General features: G+C 39.8%; 1 protein-coding gene across 7 annotated transcripts in view; it reads left to right on the top strand.

Moving 5' to 3' along the window:
- Nucleotides 1-24,289, top strand: part of vav2 (vav 2 guanine nucleotide exchange factor) — a 211,894-nt gene that overhangs the window by 184,026 nt on the left and 3,579 nt on the right. For 3 of the 7 annotated variants that reach the window (XM_069705143.1, XM_069705160.1, XM_069705187.1), the window contains exons 10-27: nucleotides 4,756-4,855; nucleotides 6,405-6,500; nucleotides 10,742-10,810; nucleotides 11,018-11,104; nucleotides 12,047-12,135; nucleotides 12,234-12,366; nucleotides 12,759-12,773; nucleotides 13,068-13,177; nucleotides 13,494-13,595; nucleotides 15,172-15,260; nucleotides 16,939-17,015; nucleotides 17,101-17,119; nucleotides 18,064-18,191; nucleotides 19,769-19,840; nucleotides 19,992-20,053; nucleotides 20,341-20,457; nucleotides 21,011-21,098; nucleotides 21,204-21,327. In XM_069705143.1, coding sequence (XP_069561244.1) covers nucleotides 4,756-4,855; nucleotides 6,405-6,500; nucleotides 10,742-10,810; nucleotides 11,018-11,104; nucleotides 12,047-12,135; nucleotides 12,234-12,366; nucleotides 12,759-12,773; nucleotides 13,068-13,177; nucleotides 13,494-13,595; nucleotides 15,172-15,260; nucleotides 16,939-17,015; nucleotides 17,101-17,119; nucleotides 18,064-18,191; nucleotides 19,769-19,840; nucleotides 19,992-20,053; nucleotides 20,341-20,457; nucleotides 21,011-21,098; nucleotides 21,204-21,327 — 1,577 coding nt within the window. The remainder of the gene's footprint in view (nucleotides 1-4,755; nucleotides 4,856-6,404; nucleotides 6,501-10,741; nucleotides 10,811-11,017; nucleotides 11,105-12,046; nucleotides 12,136-12,233; nucleotides 12,367-12,758; nucleotides 12,774-13,067; nucleotides 13,178-13,493; nucleotides 13,596-15,171; nucleotides 15,261-16,938; nucleotides 17,016-17,100; nucleotides 17,120-18,063; nucleotides 18,192-19,768; nucleotides 19,841-19,991; nucleotides 20,054-20,340; nucleotides 20,458-21,010; nucleotides 21,099-21,203; nucleotides 21,328-24,289) is intronic. The other 4 variants (XM_069705152.1, XM_069705197.1, XM_069705169.1 and 1 more) reach the window with 3 other exon arrangements.

Raw genomic sequence — 24,289 nt, forward strand, 5'->3', positions numbered from 1 at the left:
ATGATGCCTAAAACTAAGAAAATAAAAGACTGCAATGGTCATTACCAACATGGTGTCGCACTCTGCTCACACAGGGAGATGGTCTCTGTTGTTCACAGCTTGGTGAACTCTGGCACACGTCATTTGGTGGTAAATGCTGATTGGTTAACGTCTGCTCCAATAGTTTCAAAATTAATTTGAGATTGAAGCCCATTACAATGCAATGACTTGAAAGAATCCGAAATGAATTCGGTTCTGAAAAGAAAGCGTTAATAATCGCTCCTTATTAGCTTATTTGTACCTGAAGTTTTTCACCCTCTTTTGTTTTTATAAAGAGTAAAATTGACATTTCCTCAAATGCATGAAGGAGGCTCAAAACAAAGCAGCGTTTGCACATTAATGTGCAGCTGTTGACTTGGTGTAACAACTCTATTCTGCATAAGACGTTTAGATTCATTGTGGTTACATTTGTTGTTTTAGAAAAGGTGGATATGGGATTTGCAACTTATTTAAGATACAACATTTAGAGTCATTTTTATTCTCTTCTTTTCTTGTGTATATAATACAGACTTCAGATTGCAAATATTCAAGCAGAGATGCAAGGAGAAATTATGAGTTGTTACCTTCCGCAGCAATGTGTCCAGACAGTGTCAAGAATAGTGCGCGCTTATCACTGTGTCACTAATTACAGGTGACTAGGTGGGAAGACTGGATACATGCTGCAGTGTGCGTGTGAGTCATTAGCACTTTCGTTCCGCTGCCTGTCTGAAAGAGGAGCACAAAGCCTCTGACTGCCCTCTCACATATCAGATGCTATTAAATGTGTTCTTGTTTCACTACACGGCATCTCACGATCCAGTTGTGTTTGACTAGTCGTGTGATTTAGTGACCTAAGAACACACTTCTCTGATTCATTATCATGGGATGAAGCTGTTATGGCGAGCAGGTGTTTATTAAAACACTGCTCTCCTCTGATGAAAATCAAGTTGCCCAAAAACACAAATTCAGACCGCCAGGGTTTCATATGTCACATAACTAAGGAACCAATCACGTCAACTTGGGGGTGGGGTTTTCAATATTATCAAGCCGTCAGGTATAGGTGGGGATAGAAGGGGAGGGTCTATTTAAATTTAAATTTTATAAAAAATGTCATGATACATTTGCATTAGCAGAGACCAGAGTTTTTAAGGGACTAATTAATGCCAGAAGAGCAACTTTAAGACACCGATTTAATAAATGATTATATTCACAAGAACACACGCACACGCACACACACACACACACACACACACACACACACACACACACACACACACACACACACACACACACACACACACACACACACACACACAAACACTTTAATAGATGGCCTTCTTTTAAATCCAGCCATATGAGAAAATAAGCAATATTTCCTTTAATTATTCAAATTAAATTGGTTCATTCACTAATTTAGTTACTTTAAGTGGAATTTACTTTTTAAAGCCATAGACTGATGAATATGCTTCACACAAACAGGCCATGAGAACAATATTGAAAAATGTCTGTCTGCATCACTCTAAGAAGTCCTGCTTCACCACATTTTGTCCATCTTCACCAGGTTTTTTATGTTTCTGATGAATCCAGTAAATCACGTCTACTCTTTTTCCATTTGCAATCCTGTCAAGAAACAGCTTCTCGAGAGAAGACCTTCATGTCACATTATGTCCTGATAACTTACTATATGATTTGTGTCCCTGGCTCTTGCCGCTCTGTCCTCGCTACACTGCACAGTCCGCCTGCTGTCTTATAATTGATCAGGGCCCCCATTAATCTCAATCTCGTTGTCGTCCTGGAGGAGCGGGAGCTGAGGGGAGCTGTCTCTCCAATTGTGGATCAAATCTAAATCAGGGCCTTGTTAGCCCAGGGCCAACCTAACCAGAGCAGGAGCCTCACTGCAGGGGGGGCCTCCGCCCTGCAGTGAAGCTCCAGCGATCATCACTAGTAGATCCCTGCGGAGCTGAGGAGGATCATCTGATGACTGGGTTTGACAGAAATCTTGCTTTTAAATCGAAGGTTTTGGTTCTGTGCTCAGAGTTCCACCTCTGGCAAAACATGACACTGAATCATGGTTTTACCACCTCAACATTTTCAAAACATTACTGGAGTAGAATTATTCATTTAAAGACATGCTTTTGCATTAATAATGGTAACCCATAAGTTATCAATCACACATTTTAGGAGCAGCAAATTCAAGCTGTGGAATTACTTTAAAATAGAGATTCCCAAATTCTGTCCAATGAAGGGCTAGAAAAGTAAAATAAAATGACAAAAATAAATGTTGGTTATGTGAAATTACATTTCATGAAAATGTTACATATTTGGCAGAAAATGAACATTCTAAATGTAAAATAAGATTTCACAATAATTTAAACACTCTTTAATTTGCGTGATAGATATTTTTCAATAAATTATTGTCAAAAACAGTCCTATTGCCAATTTGTTCTAAATGTTCTCTTGTCAGTATGTCACTTCCTCCATCTCTCATTTTGACTGGCAGCTCAAAGTCAGTGATGCACTAACAGCACATGAGCGTCACCAGGATAGATAAGACGTAGGCCAATGTAATTAAACAGGTGAACTTAACATCACTATGCTGTACATTGCTGTAAAACTCATGAACATTAACTTTTTTACCTGCATGAAGTTTACAGTTTGTAGTCATTACAGTTCAGATTTTACAACACTTAATAATTAAGGAGAATAAGCACGAGGATGTCAAATGCCTTGGTGGGCCAAAACAAAGGTACCCGGCATAAATTGTCCTACAGGGCTCCAAATTGAGCTGCTCTTGTTTAAAATCTTAGTGATATTAAAATGAGTCTTATTAGATGTGCAATGTTGTAATTTGCAGTATGTTTTAAACCAACATTGGAAATGTGTCAGTAATTGCACCATAAAACAATTAGGGGTTTTCTGCTGTTTTTATTAAGGGGATAAATCCTCATTACTATGCTATTATACATAGCAGGAAGCTGAGGGAAATGTGGATTTAAATAATGCATTTTGCAACACAACTTTTATTTTTAATTGTGTAACTCATTTAGGGACATGTTGTGCACTTTCTGTTCTGTATTTGTATTTTCTCCAGCATGGTACTGTATGTTGTTTTCAGAGCTGCACTTTGGACTCAGGAAATTGTTTATTGCAGCGCCCACTTGTAGCAGGATATCCAACCATTTCCAGCTTTCATGGAGACATGAAATTAAAAATAATATTAAATATACCTGATGAATCGTATGTTAAACTTAAAATTAATGACCTATCATGGGCTGTGTGCACAACTCACGAAAAAAAGCTGGACTCCATGTGGTTTTGCGGCTTTTTTTCTTCTTCCCCCGTTTGCACCTCTGCTCCGTCATACAGACTTTCCCCTGCTTGCTCTGTGTGCAGCGCTGCTCTTGCCTGCACTACAGATCTATCAGAGGCTTGACTAGACTTCAGGGTGCCAGCTCTCCGCACCGCCTCGCCCCGCTCAAGATTCAGATTAAGACACCGATGTGCCAACTCCACCAGAGGGGGGTGGGTGGGTTTAGCACCATACCAGCCAATGCCAGTGCCCTACTTTGACTCAGTGAGTGAGCGAGTGAGCGAGAGGAATGTGTGCCACGTGCAATGGCATCCTCCAGGCAAGATGACTTTGAACTCCCTCCCAGCTGAACCCACAGATCTGTGTCAGTGTCCCATTGTAATATCTAATGAACACAGCTCTCATAACCTCACTGCTCAAAATTAAGAGCTTTTTTTTTCCCTCCTCACACTGATAAGAGGAACTCTGAGAAGCAACTGATATAAAGCGGCGTCTTTCATTAGTGCTCTTTGATCACATCTATATTGGCAAGAGGACGCTGCCCCTCCAAATATTGCCCTGGGATCCGAATATATTCTTCTTCATAATACATCTATTCACATATTCATTCATCTGCCCCCTATAGTGCCAAATGACTCCTCCACTGACCTCTCAAATTGTGATATTAATCTTAAAATTAATATGCAGCTCATTGCCTGAAGACTCCATGACACCAACCAGTTCACAGCTAATTGTGGACCCAGACAATAATCTATTTTGTATGTTTTTACATGCACGCGATGCATCTTTTACATTTTAGCTCTTTAAAAAAGCCCTATTAATCTTTATTCAGCTTTATTTTAAGATTGTAAACCCCACAGTGAGGTTTGCACAGGTTTAGTTAGCCCATATGCTCTCAGAAGACAAGCAAAAAATATCTGCATCACAATCTCAGCTGATTTCTCCTCAAATGACATTAATGTTTAATCGTTTGGAGCTGGAACATGTGTAAGATATGTGTGACTGCAGTTATCAGCTTAGGAATGAAATGGTTGGAAGTAGTAGGCCAAACACTCATATGTGTCCTTTAATAAGTTTCTGATCAATAAGGCAGATTGGATCTTTTATAGACGTCTTTTAATTTGAATAAAAGTTGTGTTCTTCCTTCAGAGAATAATTGAAGGTATGTTTATAATTATACTACAAGAGGTTAATTGACTGTGACTACGTTACTGTCCACAGTCATAATTCATTATTTGTCCCCATTGACCCCATTCATTCTTTGTCCCCCACAACAGAACGGACAGAAGCATAGAACAGAAGCAAATATTAACAATGATTTCTACAGCTGACTTTCTTAAAGTGTTCATTTCCACCCGTCTGCACCTAAAGGATGATGAGTTCTGGTTATGCATTTGGATTAACGGTTGATTCCTGCCCGTCCCCAGGTTGTTGATCTACGGTCAGTACTGCAGCCACATGGAAAATGCTCAGAAGACACTGGATGAGCTAATAGCAACACGAGAGGACGTCAGGATTAAAGTCGAGGTAACATCCTTCACTGATTCAGTGCACATTATTAATTTATTATGAACTAAATAGCTTCTTTAGAGTGAATGAAAATAAGTGAGCAGGTTGGGTTCAGTATATCTGGACCATTAGAGTAAAAATGAGAGGTATGTAACATTTAAAGGGAAATTTCTGAAACAGAAATTCAGAGTTGATTTTACTAGAACATAGCGGAGCACGTCACATATCAGGACCTTTACAGTGTGATATATGCTTGCTGCCTCATCGTGACACTAGCCTGTCCGGATATAGAGTTATACTGTATGGTGGTGTATAGGTTTACACATACACTGTCAAATTGTGAGGAGAAACTTCAGTATGTTGCATCAGTACCACATTCACTGTATTGCTTATACAACAGAAACAAGGCAATTATTTAACAAGATCATTATTATTGTTGTCATTCAAGTATTTCTTCTGAGTTATAGTCAAAAAGAAAATAAGCAGATGTCACTGTGTGCAATGGAGTGAATATCTATTGTTAGTAGTTTACCTTGTAAAGTAATGCAAACATATTCAATGGAGATAATACATAATGTGCCAACAACTAATACAGAATATGTAATTTTATAAATGTAATTTTTGTATTTTTGAATATATGAACCATGACAGTAAAATTTACTGTTGGATAAACAGTGATGAAATTAGACAGGCAAGTAATGTAATTTGCAAATATGCCATCAAAGCTGTTGAGGAATATTTTGTTAAACCATGCAAGATTAGAAATTGGAGGCTTTTATTTTTTTTTTTATTTAGGCAACTGCAGTGTCATTGGGCCTCCTATTGTTTCTCTTAAATCTACTGGAAGTTTTAAAGAGAAATATAGACATTTTTTTAGAACCCATTTCTGCAGTGTGCTGCGATTATTTCTGACCTTCAAAAAAAAAAAAAACATCATTCTTTGTAAGAATGTAAACTCACAGCAGCAGAGTAGGTCCCTCATGTAATAGCTGGATTAAGGGACATCATCAGTCAGCGTGAGCAAAAGAAATGGCTCTGGGAGCTGTTGATAAAAAAATGTATGGCGATAGTAGCCTGGATAGTCGATGCTGAGAAACTCTCTCTCAAAATAGAAGATCTTTGTAACGGGGTAACTCAGCTTCTCACTGTCCCGCTATAGAAACAGCTTGTTTGTAAAGAGGGATAAACCGTCCCTGTTAATGCACAGTTGTGGTAACACCTACACAAGCCATTGTGAAGGCTGTTTATCGGATGAGACTAACAAAAGACAGTTTCTTATGGAAACAGTACAGAGTTTCTAGAAACGTATTCGTGAGTCAGAGGAATTCCTCTGTCAGCAAGCAGTGTAATTGTGTCACAAATGTCTGGCACTACCGCAGCGTTTGTGCCTCGAAAGAATGAACTGGCCTTGTTCTGGAGTTAATAGAGTGCCTCGTGAATGTGTGGCAGCATCAGTGCAACAATGAATTATTAAACAATAATGAATGCTTGTTAGTATGGGAAATGTACAATGCCGTATTATGCAACGCGTAATAACTGCCCTGTTGCTTGTGTTGTCCTTCCTCAGGAATGTACCATGAAAGTGCAAGAAGGGAAGTTCAAGCTGCAGGACCTTCTGGTGGTTCCCATGCAGAGGGTGCTGAAGTATCACCTACTACTGAAGGTAGGAGGTGTCGCCCGTCTTTGAAAGTCATTTGCAGTCATTTTTACACAGTTTCAACTCACACTATTGAAGTTTGAGACCATCAGCTGCCTTCAGAACACGCCGAGTCCGTCTTTGAGTGCTCTGCTGCTCTTTGATTCCTGCGGTCAGATATTGGACAGGTCGTAAGGAAGCAAAGTCCTCATGTCTTTGATGAATGAGGCAGATGGAAATCTTCCGACTTCACTTTCCATCTTTTAAATATCAAACACTCACCCCTGTAGGCTTGAAACATGGCTCTGAGAAGCATGAAGCTTCTTTACGGAGGATGGCAGCGGTCCTCCATGACCGTAGTGGATCACAGCGGTTACAGTGAATCAGTTTCACTGTGACATAACGTCCAAAGAAACTTCTGAAAACCCTCCTGCAGCATCATCCACTTCACTGGCTCCTCATAGCTCCAAAGTGCAGCTGGGAGTAGCATAATAAGTGGTGTATTTATGAGTTTCATTGAGCCCTGCAATTGTTTTGAAGTAACATTTGTAGGGTAATACAGACTTTTCAGTGCATGATTGATGTCTAAAAGTGGGACAAGTGCATTTAAAGTTTTGGACGTACACAGGATGGGATGGAGGTTTACATGAACAGAACAGCTATGACACAGCAAATCATGTTTTAATATGGTTTCAGGCTTAATTTAAACTTGAAAAACCGTTAAGCTATCCATTATACAACCAGGTCAGATGAGTAAAAACAATCAGCTGACCTGATCTGAAGATTTCCTTGAAAGGGCTCTGCAAATTCTAGATCCTCCAACATCCTCCAATGTTCAAAACGTTGCACCAAGAGCTGTCCGTTAAATGTACTGGTATGAAATATGAAATTAAAACTTTTTCAACTGTAGGGAAGTGAAAGAATTAACCAGAATTTACAACCTTTTTACCACATCTATCTGAAAGAGTCGCCAAGTGCAGCACAAATGCCTTTGCTACTTTCAGACCAACACAGACCAACTGTAAATTCACTTGTGCCTGTTTGATAGCCATGTTATTGTTATTTTAAGGGCGTATTCAGAGAGTAATATGTACTTACATAGGCAGTTGTGCTTTATGCACCCACAGGGACATGCAGCCATGCACAAACAGGCAAAATAATGAATATAATAAGATGACAGTGTGAACTAGTATTATTGTGTACATCAATCTGAGCTCGAGCAGATCTGTTTCCTCTGCAGAGAAGCGTTCTTTTCTACTACTTGGCAAATCCGACATTTTGATAGTAATCCACCAAGGTGGCTTTTAAAGGGAGACTTTTATTGGTTTCTTTCATGTTATGCCCAAACAAACAAACAAGTAAGTAATCAGGATACTAAGTACAACCACTTTGAACCATGCAACTTACTTTGCAATCAGATTATCTGTTGTGGATTTAGACACAACCAGAATGAACTTGCACCATGCGCTTCAGACCGTGATCTTTGGATGTTAAAATAGAGCCCTCAAGGGTTTTGTGCTCCATTCATCAAGTTGTTGGTTTTAGCAGAGCTGCACTGTGAGACTTTTATTTTGAAGGGTTTGTCACAGAGGTTATGCTTCATTTCAGCTGATTGCTTAACAACTATCTTCACCAGTCGGTCTCTTGCTGCTGCCTGTGATCCTTAACTGGTGACAGCTGTTTTTCTAGATTTGGTCAGCGCTTTTGTGATTTTCCTGATGTGATGCTTTGTCACGTAAAACCGTTCGTTGTTTTTGCCTTTATGACTTTGTAGAAATAAGAAAGTCACTATAACAGAACTGAATGCAACTTGGCGTTTACCAGCTCGCCTTTGTGTCTGCCTTTGTACTTTTGGTTTGGTTTAGCACGAGTACATTTTTCATTTATTGTTTCCATTATATTTGCCCTGTTCTCTACTCAGATATGTACACATCATTTTTTGTTATTATAAATAGTAAATTGATTTGAATCATAGGGTGAGGCTTTGTGTCATGGTTTCCTAGTCCAACAATATACAGCATGTCCTTGTTGTATAGCTTAATGGCTTCATGTTAAAAGAGAGGACATTTTAAAAAGATAGTGTTTTTCTGGGATACGGTTAAAAAAAATACTGAACTATGTAAAAAAATGCCAACAATTCACCGTGCAGCTCTCTTCCTGGTGTTAATTTACGAAATAGGTGGTCACTGCAATATGATTAATTTACTTTTCATTTCAAATACGGGTGTGCATATACGATGGGGTGGGCAGAGGCGAGTGTTTGCGTCAGGTGATTATAGGTCCACACAATGAGTGCCATGACTTCTCTGTTCGTTTGAATCGAACCCCTGCAGGAGTCCTGGTGAGCCACTGTGGTCAAATCAACCGTGCACTAACCAGATTAAACGCACCCCATTTCACTGCTTCCCACTTTGCAGTAAAACACTGTTGCGTGCTGCGGCCTCAAGACATGTCAGACTGACAAATCCTGTTTTTGTGTGTGTAGACGCGTGTCCAATCATGCCTGAGGGTACATTTTCAACTGATGTTGTATAGATATCATCGCAGGGGTTGTTTCCCTATTTGGTCACAGTGTGCATGGTTCTCTTCATCTTTTATAAGCTGTAGCTGCACTCCATAAAGTGAATTCAGCACAGTCATCTTAGAAATAATTCTCCTCAAGCAGGGTCTGAATATTTGATGAATGTTCCAAGTTTTTAAAAAAGCCATGTAATCATGCAGCATCTTTCATCTCGACTTGAGTGTTCCAATGAGTACTTTTCCAAAGTAACAATCTCGCTTGTGGAATAGTAAAAATGTTAAAGAACTGCAGAGCCAGGTGGTCTTTTGGATGAAAAGCAGGTTGATTAAGTTTCAGTGGCGCCCGACAGAAGTACACTCCTTTCACTTGTGCTGGTTTGCTGGTGGAAAGTCAGTGAGGGATAACATACTCGTGTGATGCCCAGCGGTGAAGCTCACTGTAAGTGGGTGAAAGCATTAACAGTGACAAGAACTGCAGTGCAAGGACAGTCTGATTTGAAAAAGCCAGGAAAAACACCTCAGTAGCAAATACTATTATTCCTTGTGCATTCCTGCAGGCTTTTCCTTCTCCAAGGTCTTGGTATTGCACATTGTAATTTAATTATACCTGTGATTCACATGGGAATCTACATGGGCTTCACACATTACACCATGAAAACGTTCCAAAACCACGTTTCCAACAGGCAAAATACATGTTTCACATGTGGAACATCACATATGGTCACATGTGATCACATGAGTTTGTTCACATTTCCATAAGTTAGCCAGTAGCATGCTTGGACCTTGGTAACAGCCAAACAACCACCCCGACCACATCACATTAGGTTAACTGGCATACTACAATAGGTGTCAATTCAGCCACCAAATGAATCAAATGACACACTAAACTAATATAGCTCAGAAAGCTAGGTTGAAATTACAGATACTAAATGCTGTTGTTGCTGTCACAAGCATAACAGACAACAAGTGTGACAGAACAGAACGGAAGCATTGATGCACAGCTCTGCCAACATATCCTGTCTAGCGTGAACATGTACTGCATGGGAGGACAATAAAACATCCTTTGTATTGAACATATCCGTATGAAAGTTGGCCATCTTCTGCATCATGTGAGACAAAACTGACCGGATATGTGCTGTGCTGTCTGGCAATGATTAGATTTGCCAAATGTCTGGAAAGCTGATATGATTATATATTTTGTTTTCTTTATAAAACTGTAAAAGAGTTGTTTGGACTTGTTTGTCTTATTCCCCTCCCATTGTGTATCTCAGAACTGCGCTATAAATCACTACAATAAGCCAGTGGAGGATACAAGAGGCAGACAAATGGAGATCAAAGTGATGTAACACACAGTATTTGTTATTGATTGGCTATAAGGTAGACAGTATGTTTTGCAGGGGACAACACGTTTACCATGATATTGTTACCATAAAGTACAGCTGGACCTGAAGGCTTGTTACTAATCTCTGCAGCGCCCTTGTGTCTTATATTTTCATGGTTTCTGTTGGTTGCACGCGGCAGCGACTTATTCTCTGCAACATCAGTGTCACGTGTGTAATTGCAGTAAAGAGCAATTATACATATCTGACAACAAACCACTCTCCATGTTAAAGCATTCAGTGTTTGCATCCTACATTTCAGAGTTGTGTTTTGATGTAAATATAACAGGTTTTACACTTTCTGAAAGTACAGTAATAGCTTCTTTTTTTTTTTAACTGTATACAATTAATAATAATCTCCCTCTGCAGGAACTTTTGAGTCACTCAGCTGACCGACCCGAGAGACAACAACTTAAGGAGGCTCTGGAGGCTATGCAGGTCTGTGTTACATATGTGTTTGTGTCTCTTTTGTTCATGGGTTTACTTTCAAAAATGTTACATAAGAACAGTACAGGGCTCTAAGCCAAAGCTGTATGAATACACACAGCCAGTGTGGCTCCAAGCACTGTAAATATACCATGATATGACAGATGTCAGAAAGATTTGCACTCGCAGGCTGAGAGAACATTTGCCTCCCTCTTTCAGGACCTGGCCATGTACATCAATGAAGTCAAAAGGGATAACGAGACACTGAAAAAAATCAGCGAATTCCAAAGTTCAATAGAAAATCTTGTAAGTACCATGAACTCCTCGGTCACTTCTTTTTCAAACATGTTATTATCTGACACAGCTAGGACAATACTGATTATCACGAGACATTTGCATGTTATATTTTACTAGTATGAAGTGGTAGGGGCTGGAAAATCTTTTCAGGGATGTTCATGTTATAGCTTAGCAATAAAGCTGTTGTCATAGTGTTAGTGTCATTGTGCAACTGTCAATCATATCTAATCAAAACCACATCCAGATAGTCAAGATGAACAATTATTATTGATTTGTTTATTAAGATTTATTTCCCAACAACACGCATACTTTATCAAAATCTGGTGCCTACATTACCCAGAATGCAACTCAATCAGTTTGGAGATTCAGGCTTGTTATGCTAATGGTGCTAATGTAGCCTTTAGTCATGAGCCTCCAAGTTGGTGCCAGCCAGCACTGACATCTATTGTGAATTTATTACCAAAATATTTAGTACTGAAAGGAAAGGAAAATAAAAGAAAGTACTGGAACACAAAGTTTGTCAGAATGATTAGTCACTGATCATCACACAGCAGTTACACATTCTTAAATTTGTTCACGTTTTCTTTCCGCTGCTTAGAATTCATGGATCATTTAATTCCACCTGTCATGATCCTCAGCTATGACGATGCCCCTAGGAAATCATTTTATTTTTGAACAATAGATGTTATGTGGTTATATATATTATTATGTAGTTCTGATTTACATGTATAACAAAAGTTATACATGTAGTGTACGTGACTTTAAAAGAGATTTGGATCAGGGGGATGGAGAAGTAACTAAACAGGAAGTGAACAGTTTCAGAGTTGTGTCACTCTTTCTATATCTGTCTGGATTCTCTTTGAAATTCAGAGTTAGCTGAATCATATATGGTTTCTCATTAAAATTAGAAGTTGTAGTGGATTGACACTGTTTGTGCATTTGCGACCTAAGCAGCAGGTCAAACTGGAGGAGTACGGGAGGCCAAAGATAGACGGAGAGCTGAAGGTGTGCTCCATCGTCAACCGAACGAAACAGGACCGGTGAGTCCAAATTCTGCAGAAAAACTCTCATAATCCAAGAACAACCACAACATTTCATCCCTGCCAAATAATCAATGAATGTGTGTGTTTGTCTTCAGGTATATATTCCTGTTTGATAAAGTGGTTATTGTATGCAAGAGGAAAGGCTACAGCTATGAGCTCAAAGAGATTATTGAACTTCAGTCATATAAAATGTCAGACGACCCCATGAACAACAGAGACATGAAAAAGGTAATAAAATCATCCTTTTGGTTTGAAATGAAATGGAGCAATGTTTCGAACACAGCGAGATCTTTGTAAAATTAGCCGAGCGAGTGCAGAGGAGGAAACAGCCTGTGTAATCATTACCAATGTTGTCCTTGAGCTGAAGGAGCTTGATGGTAATTTCAGATATGCAATTTATGCGTAATGCATTGAAGTGTCAAATGTGTGTTGCGCCCATTCATGCTTGAAAAGCCATGTAAATGCAATGAAGGTCATTTAGGATTCATGGAAACGTAAACTGCAGTGCGCTGTGCCACCGGTCTAACATGGCTTTTTGTTTTGAATTTGCATGTGTCTGTCCATGTTTGCATGTGTAACCGGGTCTTTCTCTGGTGTCTTTCTTTTTGCATGCTTACCAGTCGAGTGGAAAAATGGTAAGCCAAAGTGACCCCTTTAATTTAACTTCTCATAGTGGCCTATTTGTTTATGGTAGTGGTATTTTTTTTTGGATGTCATGCCATGATTGTTGATGTGCCTACCGGCTCTGTGACTTTCTCTCCAGCTTTTGCTAGGATGCATTGCTAAAGCATGTAGAGCAACTTTAAGTTCTGAATTTAAATTTGAATATGCTGGATTTCTTATAGAAGCTTCCTTGCCCATCTCTGTCTGCCATTGCCATCCACACATACCTCTCTGCCATCTGTTCGACACTCACTTTTTCTCCCCAGTGGTCTTACGGTTTCTACCTGATCCACCTGCAAGGGAAGCAGGGCTTCCAGTTCTTTTGTAAAACCGAGGAGACAAAGAGGAAGTGGATGGAGCAGTTTGAAATGGCCATGTGAGTATGACTACATGAATAGTCTATTTTATATAACTGGATTTGGATTGCAATGCAGAAACTTTCTAGAAAAAAAAAGAAAAAAAAAGCCAAAAATTGTTTTTCAAATTACCAGATGGGAAAGTTTTTTTGGGGGGTTCGTTAATTAAATGAAACAGTAGAAACATCAAGCTGTTATCACTCGTATGTGATAAATTCTGCAATTTCTGTTATCTCATTGTTCATATCATCCCAACTTCAATTTCATGGCAATAGAAATGATACAAGCTGTTTTGTCAAATTCGTTCATTTCACTCAGAATTATTTACTCGTCCAGGTCCAACATCAAGCCTGAGAGAGCCACGGCCAATCAGCACAACTTCCAAATGCACACATTTGATAAGAACACCAACTGTCGAGCCTGCAAAATGCTCCTGAGGTATGACCCTGATAGCTGCAGTGCTGATGTTCATAACAGCACCTTCATATTCAACAATTAATAATGCATAATGAATACATTTTGCTCCAGACTTTCTGAGGACTAATACGTATCAGCAGAGATGTATTTCTCGGTATTATATGTACAGTGTGGGTGGACTAACTGTATGTAACACAGATACAAAGATACTATACATCTATGTTTAATGCAGTGGTGGGGAAAGCAGTCACATCAATAACTTGTACAGAAGAATTTGCAACAAAATAATGACAGTAACAGTAACCATTATGCAGAAAGGCCACTTTCATGTGGTTATAATGTATATTATATGTTGTGTTATAATTACAGTTATACAGCTTTATAATGCGTGACAGGTTTTGATGGTGCTAATTGTAACTCATTGACAAAAGATACGTCGTTGTAATACATTTGCTCTGCTGATGAAGACCTAATAATTTATTGAAAACTCCACATCAAGCCAGTAAGAACTTTCAATGGTGAAGAGTGAGCTGTCAAGCTTAGATGTAACTTTTTGGCAGTTTAAGCTTATATGTTCACGTAATTTTCTTCTTTAAAATACAAATTTTAAACCACAAACTTTATAGTAACTATAACTAGGAAATATTGGAATAAAATTAGACAACATTTCCCTGTGTTAGTAAATAAAAAGCGTTAGAAAATAGAAATACTGAAAATACCTACTGTGCTTGAGTAATTTTTCCATGACTTTTAAGGCTGCAGTAGCTTAGTAGTTCATCATTATTAAATAAAGTGTATCTCAATTAAAATTAGTTTGAGTTAAAAAACTCAAGAGCAAAACAAAGTGACTAAATAATTTAAAACTCTAGAGAAAGTCAGCCACATATGGTGAGCTGCAAACAAACGAACAGGCTTATATCACAGAGGGAATATTTTTTTGGCTAACGTACCCCCTCATTAGTGCGAAAACAGTCTTTGGAAAATATTCTAGTAAGTGTGACTGCGGCTGACTGATGGTATTTTTAAACATCCCCCTTCCCAATACCACCCACTGGGTGCCTGAACACACCTCCTCTCATGTGAGAATGCTGCTCGACTTCAGCGGGGAGAACCCGTGTCACTGAATCACCACTTTCACCTCCATTACAGTCAGCCGGCTAAACTCCACTCTGTGTATTGACCCACAAAATTTCATGGCTTTGCTGACCTAAATTCACAGAGCCGGGTGGAGGCAGGGACCAGCGTTCTCAGTCCCTGATAGATGCTAATTACTGCTGCAGCCCCAGCGGATCCCGTCGTGATTTATGGCACTTACTATTCAACATGACACATGGCGATGCATTCAGTGTTATAGTATCCATAATAAATACATTTTAGTAGTACATAGTCTTGAATGAAGCGAGTTGATTTAGTGATTTTAAAGAATTACAGAGTGAAAATGATGGAGAATGTGCAGCCACATTTGCAGAGTCACAGCAACAAGCAGCAGCTCCCCTTGTGTGTTGTTCTTACAGGAGGTTAATTTGTGTCTCAGACACTTCCTGCTTGCATTACTGAAGTGTGTGTTTCTGTGTGCGTGTGTGTGTGTGTCCTCTAGGGGCATCTTCTATCAGGGTTACTTCTGCTCTCGCTGTGGAACAGGAGCTCACAAAGAGTGTCTGGAAGTCATCACCATCTGTAAAATCAGTAGGTGTTTCCTTTCTACCAGACGTTCAGATGAACTTTTGGAGGTCAAGTTGTAGGGCTGAGCAACATTGAGATAAAAAAAAAACAACAACAACTGTGTGACATACAGTCCATCACTGATGACTGCTGTAATTTCAATTCCACCCACAAACTTAACCCTGCTGTCACAAAGCTCTGTCCTGCTTATAGGCCACTTTATCCAGAAGGAAAAGAGGGGGAGGAGTTGGGGCAGTAGGATGATTTCATTGTGTCACTGGGTTTGACACCACAGAGGAAAACAGCGATTGAGTCTGGAGGAATTGTGTCTTTTTATATATATATTTTTTTTTTTAACTAATATATTGGCTCCAGTGGTTCCCAATAATGATTGCCTCTTTGCATCTGTGTGGCTCTGTAAAGGCTCTGCCACATTTTTTTTTTTCTCCAAATGAGGAAATAACATGTTCACAGTTGAAATTCATTCATATTTTTAAATGCTTATGTCATGTAAGGAAGCTAATAAAAACAAATAAGTTGTTATATTGACATTTGAGGTGTATTGATTGATTCAGGATGTCACCTGGAATCCTTGTTTTGATCCGCTTGCTCTGTTAAAATCGGCATTACACGTCAATACAAACTTAACACTTCCTGTATCTGTTTCAAATTAAAAGCACTATAGAATTTCATTAAAGAGAAAGCCCTTCTTTTCTTAACAAGGCTTTTATTGTAAAACATTTGCAGGAACGGGTTTGACTGAAATCAGACAAGAACACTTTAAATGAGTTAATCAGAACAACGGTTGCAAATAGCAAGCTTATATTGTTGACTTCATTGAATTAAAGCAGTGGAAATATACATTATTGGCTGGCAATGTGAACCTGTAAGTGTAACAGGTGTGCTCCAGTACTTTAAGAGATAGCACTCAATGTTCCCAACTCTTTAAAATTAAAAAAAAAAAATCCTATTTCTGACCCATCTTGACAGGTTTCATATGTATGTGACAAGTTATGACCAGATTGTAAAATTTGTATGATGTTTTAGAGGCTTAAAGAGATGAAATATCCATCCAGTTATTAATGAGCCTAAAAGAAGCAGATTTAGAAATGTCTTTCAAAATAAATATAAATTTGTGCAGCATAATTCTTTCTCCCTTCCCTTTGCTGTCGATGTAATCATGTCACTACCCCTCGGATTCATCTTGCGATGGGTGGAAGGGGTCTCAACCCCGAGCTTTGGGCACAACAGATTTCCTCAACAGAAATTCCAAAAGTCATTGGCTTGTTTTCTCAAACTGGAGTCAGTTCAGTACATCTGAGCGAGACGAAACTGTTAAATGTTTAAAAGCCATCCAGCCCCTCTTCCAGTTCTTCAGGTTAAAAAAGATCCTTAAATACTGTAGTTAGTCAAGGTAAAAATAAAGACTTTTGACTCTGGTAACCACATATACAGTAGCTATGTCCTTGGCTTTGTTATATCCACTGTTGAACACTTTACTTCTGGAAAGAAGCCAAACAAGTCGCACATGTTAAAAGCATTCTTTTTTCGACATACACGATTAAAACATGTTTTGATCCATGTTTGACAAATGTTCTTGTCAAATGCTGCTCATAGCTCATTCTTACCTGATCAATAATGGTATCCAGTTTTGTTGTGACTCCTCCCTAACAGTCTCCATATTTTTTGTGTCTTGTTTCAGATCCTCATGACTTGGTGAGTGGAGCCTCTGTCGGTCCAGCATGCTGCAGCATCCTCTCATTGCCTCTGTCTTTCTTTGTAAATGAATTACTATTCAATTGCCATAGACGTATTCTTGTTGGGTAAAAGCATATGTGACAAAGTGTTTGTTTCTCTTTTCTAGGAGCCCGGGATGTCACCAGGTAAGAGCACTTCCTGTCAAATATACACTTTGATGTGGAGCTGGGTTTTCTGACAGCTGTCAAGTTTGTTTTGGCAGCAACTAATCCTGAACAGCACAGCTCTCTACTGCTATCTAGTGGATACCTCTGCTATGTAGCATAAACTACAGAAATATGATCAAACACGAAGTGTGGGTGGCAGTGCATACTGTATCTGTATGCACTGATCAGCCACAGCATTGAAAACACTGAGGTGCAGAATGAATTAAAATACAACAGCCTGGCCTCCCTCCATAAAGATCATAATGTACAGTTCATATTTCATCTCATTGTGAGAGGTGTGTATTTATTTTGTTGGTCAGTTTGGAGACTGTAGTTTGTGGTGCTGTTGAAGTGCACTTGGTATTACTGAAAGGTGTTCCTAATATTTTGTCAACCCAAGTGATTTAAATGGTACGGACAAAATATTAGGAACACCTCTCAGCATGCGTGTCAGTGGTTTAAATGTTGTGGCTGATTGGTGCTTATAGATTCAGTAGACTTGAATGCTGTATGTTTAAATTCAAAACATAAGAAGGCTATGATGGATCCATTAGTATGTATACAGTCCTGCCCTGAAATAATAAACACACAGTGCTCAGTCTGCAGAGAATGAGACTGAATCTAATATTACAGTTCAAGTAGCTTTTGGTAAGATTTCAGTCATATTTGCACTTCAAAGTGAACAATGAAAAGAATACCATTCAAAAAGGGTCCTGGACCACACTCGAACCTGGGATGTTGTGGTTATATTGTGTGTATCTTACACAACTGTATCACTCACTGGGCAAGACTTTTATGCAAAAATGCGCTTATCAGCAGATATCAGTGCATTCCATGTGAAAGAAAAAGGGCAAATCCAAACCACATTGAACAGCACTTTAACTGTAGCTCCCACCAACCTCTGCAAACACTTGTGTTTCCAGGTCCTAAGATGGTGGCAGTAAGGAACTACCATGGCACACCGGCACCTCCACTGAAGACACCTCTCTGTTTCCAAACAGGCGATTTTATCGAGCTGCTGAAGGGAGATCCGGACACCACATGGTGGGAGGTACAGCGGGCGATCAGTTCTAATTGAATCTATCGGACACTTTGACTCAAAGTGTGAATATTGTTATGTAGCTCCCGTCATGTTTGCCCTTCACTCCAGCAGGCTGAATCTGTTTCATAGGATTAGAAATCAATCAGTGACTCAGGTTAAAGTGCTGACGTCCATCAATAAAAGGAAAACATTGTAAATAGTATCTATTCTAATTAATTGTATCATATTTGTTTAATCCATACTAAAACAAAGATGTTTTACTGACTGGGTGCTTTATCTTCCTTGAGTCTTGTCATCACCCTGAGGTTTCCAGGCAACCAGTGGAGACTCCAGGAAGTCAGTAGCACGGCCAAGAAATAGGTTGGCACAGAACCCGCTCGTAAAACCACAACATGTTATTTTTACACTTTGGTTTTTGTATGGATTAAATACATGAGATATGATGTATTAATTACTGAGCTTCAGAGTTGCTGGTAGGTGAATTATGTTGCTTTTGGACTGAGCCATACTAACTGTTTCCCTTACTATATAGTTGCTCGTTGCCATATTTAGACATGGGGGTGGCTCCAGTCTTCTTATTTTACTGTTGGCAAGAAGGCAAATAAGCATATATCTAAAAGAAAAGTTTTACTATTCCTTTAATCCAAAGTGCTGTGGAACAGACAACTGTCACTTAAATACCGGGACATTTGCCCATGGTGAATATTTTATATGATAAATTGGGGCAGAAATAGCAGTCTACCTGAAATTAGCTTCATACATTACAGATGGTATGAACCAGGCAACCTGAGCTGAGCCTTAGTGGTGCTATACCTGCAGACCTGGAGGATTCTCCACAGTGGATGATATTGGATGACAGCAGCTGTGACACGACTTGCTCCGGACACTTTTGGCCTACCTGCTGAATCACAGAGTGGATCGAGCTATTATCAGGCTAGCTTTTCCCAGACTGACTTGGGGCAACTTTCTGAAGTCATTAATTGATCTTAGCTATTGCACCACGTCGTGCCTCTGCAGCATGACAGTTCAATCCCTCCGTGTGATGTCACACTGAGCTCCTAATCGATTGCTTCAAGTAGCAGACAGTGCAGGTGATTCAACTCCGGTCTGACATTGATAGATAAACTTGACACAGCACTTAGTAACAATATGTAATATGATGTACAGTATGTTATGTTATTGGCTGGCTTTCAGGTGGTTCCCTTTTAAGAAAAATAAGGCTGTGCCTGGTAAAAAATAAATAAATAAATGGTGGATTGTGTAAGCTATCTGTGTTCATGTCTCTTTAAATGTTACCACCGGGAGGCACCAAAGTCTCACTTTTTTAAAATATACATAAAGCTATAAAATGACTCTTAACATTAGAGTAAATTAGAATTTTCCAATGAGCCATCTATCTTTGTTTTAGTTTTTCTTCCATACACGGTGATTTGTTGTCCGCATCTCAGTTATCCCAGTACATCAAGGTGCGACTTCTTACTGCACTGTAACTTCTATGTATTATTTTAAATAAACTTATTTTCCTTTCCTTATGTAAAGTACAGCCACAGTTCTACAAATAAACCTGCCCTGCCTTTATCTTTCAGGGGAAGCTGATTCAGACCCAAAAGAGTGGCTTTTTCCCCAGTTCTTGTGTAAAGCCTTGCTTGGACCCAAAGGTAAGTTACTCATGCACTTGCACAGTAGGTGGTGAATCATTGCAGTAGGTGTGATTTCTGTGGAAATAACAGTGTTCACATATAATTTAACTACCTCTGTGCCGTGACGTTATTCTGTTCTTTAACGTGCGGTTTACGTCCTTTGTGACAGCCCTTCCAGTCATTATCCAGCCGGCAGTCGTCAAGGGAAGCAGACTACTTCGGATATCCTTGGTAAGATCTTTAACTTCTGAAAGTTGGGGATTTAATGGCTCTGAACATTATACAGTGTACTACCATTACTCCAAGGTCGCTATCTTATAATTAGTTCAGATCTGTTAATGGTGAAAATCAATACTAACTCTATAGACTGGTTCAATTTAAAGCAGGCTGACCCCGACCGAAAGATTAATTACTACATGGTTGTTTGATGGCTCGTATTTGCAAAGCCTTCACCATGTCACTTGATAATCTAACTTTTTATTTGGAGGTCCCAACCTTTATTTTCTGCTTCTCTGTAGGTTTGCAGGGAACATGGAGCGCCAGCAGGCAGACAACCTTTTAAAATCCCACAGCAGCGGGACCTACCTTATCAGAGAGAGGACAGCCGAGGCGGAGAGGTTCGCCATCAGCATCAAGTGAGTATTTCACATCTTTACAGGGGGAGGGAAAATGTCAAGGGAAGGTTTTTATCTGTATCTCATGGGAAATAAAAATTCTCACAGGAAGCTCCAGTCAGCTTTTTCAGAGCATCTTTTAGCTCCAGCTAATTACCACTCAGTAATTGCTTTTTTTTTTTTTTTAAATCCTATTTTTCTTTTGTGCTTGTGCACTGAAAGAATGCATTCCAAAGAGAAATAATGTGTGGGCTCTAACTGGACCTGTCAAACAGCGATGAGTTGGGAGGAGGAATATATTTGCACATTTGTAAATAACTCTTTAACACAGGTGCAACAAGACTGTGGGGACCAGAATGTATATACTTAAGTAAACAAATCGGACAGTCAGCCTTAGGTTTTGAAAATTACTTTATTTTAATCTGGTTCATCGCATTTACAAAAATATTTTTTGAGCAGCTGAACGCATTAACCGAAGAGTGAATTAGTAAAAGTTTGCATTTGTAACAATGACCTACACATAGTTTTAGATAAAGTAAATCTATAACAATAAAAACCAACTTCTCCTTCACAGATTCAATGATGAAGTAAAACACATTAAAGTCATTGAAAAAGACAGCTGGATTCACATCACTGAGGCAAAGAAGTTTGAGAGTCTTTTGGTAAGTCGTCTATATAATCACAAAGAAAATGAAATACTTATCAAAAACTGATGGCAGCGTGAAAGAAGAAATATTTCTAAAGCGTTGTGTCCTGCTATGTAACAGGAGCTGGTGGAGTACTATCAGTCCCATTCGCTGAAAGAAAGCTTCAAGTTGTTAGATACAACATTGCGATACCCCTACAAGTCGAGAGAACGCTCGCTAACACGGGCCAGCACACGCTCACCAGGTAAACGTTCAGATTATTCTTTTCTCTAACATTTTTACTTTTACTTACGCAGTCGTTTGGTACCAAATTTCAGCCAATCCCAACACAGAGCCTGGAACCAGTGGGAAATGTATGGCCATAAATATTAGCATATAGCTCGACAACAGACCTAAAGGCCTTGATGATTAATCAGAGTAACTGATTCTAAATAATGGATTGACAGTAGAGATGAAGTGACTATGACTGCTGTCTGTCTGGCTGGCTATGGCAGAGCTAAGTCAGGGAGGGTTTTACATCTTCAGAGGGGAACATCCACTGACTTTGGAAGAGCAACGGTCAAATACAAAACGCAATGTGTTTAGACCACTTTTTATTTTGTGTAGATGGCAAAAGCATGTGACCCTTATGTATAGTCTTTCTTGTGGTGGGACCGCAAGATGGCAGCCACGTCATCCCTTTGGGCTACAACCCAATCGGTTTGTAAGGAAAGTTTGCTGGTTGCTCAAGGAGATGCTACCATCTGTATATTGTGTTGCTTTTTCCCAAAGTCATCCCATAAAGGTCCTGATATTGCTCTTGATTTACCAGTTGATGTTGAACAAAGGGCTAGGATAAAGACACCGAGTCTGCAGTTTAGACACCATGGAGTGTATGGTGTCCACTGCTGCCTCAGCATCAGCTGATGGAGGAACGTACACGGCGGACGAGAACTCCCTCGGCAAATAATACGGGCGCACCCCCACGGCTAGAAGTTCAATGTCCGGGCTACAGAAACGTTCCTTCACACGCACGTGGCCGGGATTGCACCACCTCTCGTTCACATAGACTGCAATCCCTCCACCTTTCTTCTCGCCGCTCTGCACAACGTCTCTGTTTGCCCGAACAGTCCTGAAGCCGCGTACGGCCGCGCTGTGGTCCGGCAAATGTGAGTGCAACTCAGTGAAACACATGATGCTGCACTCGCGGTACTCCCGCTGGGTCTTAATCAGCGCGCCGAGCTCATCCGTATTATTGGCAAAGGACCTCACGTTCCCCATTAAAATCGTTGGTACCGATGGTTTGAATTTCCTCCTCTTCGCCTTCAACTTAGCGCCAGCTCTGCAACCCCGACATCTTCTCCGCAGGCCGTCCGGGATTTCAGGCCTCGCACCGGGCAGCAGCAGAGGTTTACTCAGCGCAATCAGCTGATCGCGAGAGTAAACAATGTCCCCAGTCTACTGTGCGTGGCTCTCCATTACAAAGAGGGAACAAAGTAACAGAAAAGCCACCAGAAAAGTGGAAAAAAAGTTATGGTCCATTGCCTGACCGTGACTTAACAAAACGTGAAAGAAAAACAACTCAGAAGAGAGGGGGAAACAGTTTAAAAAAAGGCTTAACACTAAAACACACAGGGACCTGCTGCAACAGGCTGCCACTAGCACGGCGCCATCTTAAATCCTTTACATCTACCTAGCTCTGAATGATTATGATGATACTAATTTGACTTTGATGCTATAATGTTCAGGTCTAGTTTATAAATCGAATCCCTTACCATATTGGCTGTGGATATAGTAAGGGAGGGCAAAACAAATCGGAGACACTGCTTCCTACTCTCCTTGTCTCCCCTGGTCTTCTGCTCAGTGACTCTCCTGACTCATACAGAGACAAAGTGAGGGAGGCCAGAGGGGAACAGGGCAGAATAGGAGGACAGCAGTGTGAAATGATGAAGAGAGAGTGACAAAGGGGAAGTCAGCTCACTCCGACGACTGTGGACTGTCTGAATTGGCTGTCCTCTCTGTCTATTAGACAGTGTGAATACTGGCGGTGGCCCTGCTCTGGCATCTGTCCTTCATTGGCCTGCCTTTGTTCACTCTGCACATGGACCTAACGGGCTGCCACAGCAAGATTGTTTCCTTCCTGTTTTGGCTGAATTTGCAAACCGATGGAGACAACATCGTTTTTCCTGCTGCTGGTGCTGCTGCTGCTGCTGTGGCCTTGTGCTTAACCTTAACTATGTTTGCAAGCACAAACTTTGGCATTTTTGTGGATGCAGCTATGTCCCACTTGAGGGTGTCCAGTGAAACAGCTGCTGGTTTAGTACAAATATATTATGATTAGGAATCATTTATGACAACACCATATTGTGTAAGCAGGTTTGTTTCAGGACTGGTAACAGCCATTGCCAGTCATAGCTGCTTGTCTCATTAAAATTTTAAAAGCTGTGCTTTCTGCACCATTATGTACTGACAGTTTGCTAATGGAGTGAGTCCACACAAACATTATGCAAACATTTATCAGACGTGATATGCTACAAAGAGCAGTCTTTTTAATGCACGTCACACATTAAGTTGGGCATTCACTTAGTCTGTTTGTAATATTGGAAAAGTTTGTTTTACACATGGCAATGTTCAGTAAATAAGGATAAAGAAATTAAATATATTTCAGTGTTTCGAAAACAATATTTAACAATAATGTCAAGACTGCCACTGGGAACTAAATAGTAATCTATCGTAGTATTTAGTTCCCTAGTAGTACTCTATATACTGTTCCAGTTTGCAATCAATAAATAAATAGAGATTTTGTAAATAACAAATTCCCACAGATAAAGCAGTCAAGTTGGCCCATATTTGACCCATGTTTTACTTGCAGTATTGATATCAGCATGATATTTTTGTTGGTTTTAAGTACCAACAACTGTTTTGTTTCTGTCTTTAAGGCACATTGATATCAATGACACACTTCTGATTGGCTGACTTCTTTCTGATTGACACATGCCCCGGCCAACTGCTGGTCTATTTTAGTGTTGTAGCTTCCAACTATGCGACGGAACGACCACTCAATATTGTCTCCCAGATAAAACGTTGGACAGTGGGCTGTGCTGAGAGTGGACATTTCAATGAGTGTTTGTGACATCAGAAACTTAAAGAAGTTAATACAAGCTGTGTGCATGTCTCCTTAGACTGAGAGTTCTGACACTGTTACAGTATTTATATAGGACCTACAC

Source organism: Brachyistius frenatus, unplaced genomic scaffold (assembly GCF_029030835.1).
Source record: "Brachyistius frenatus isolate BFR_SWC_R1_liver_20210118 unplaced genomic scaffold, ASM2903083v1 Contig_3, whole genome shotgun sequence".
NCBI lineage: Eukaryota > Metazoa > Chordata > Actinopteri > Embiotocidae > Brachyistius > Brachyistius frenatus.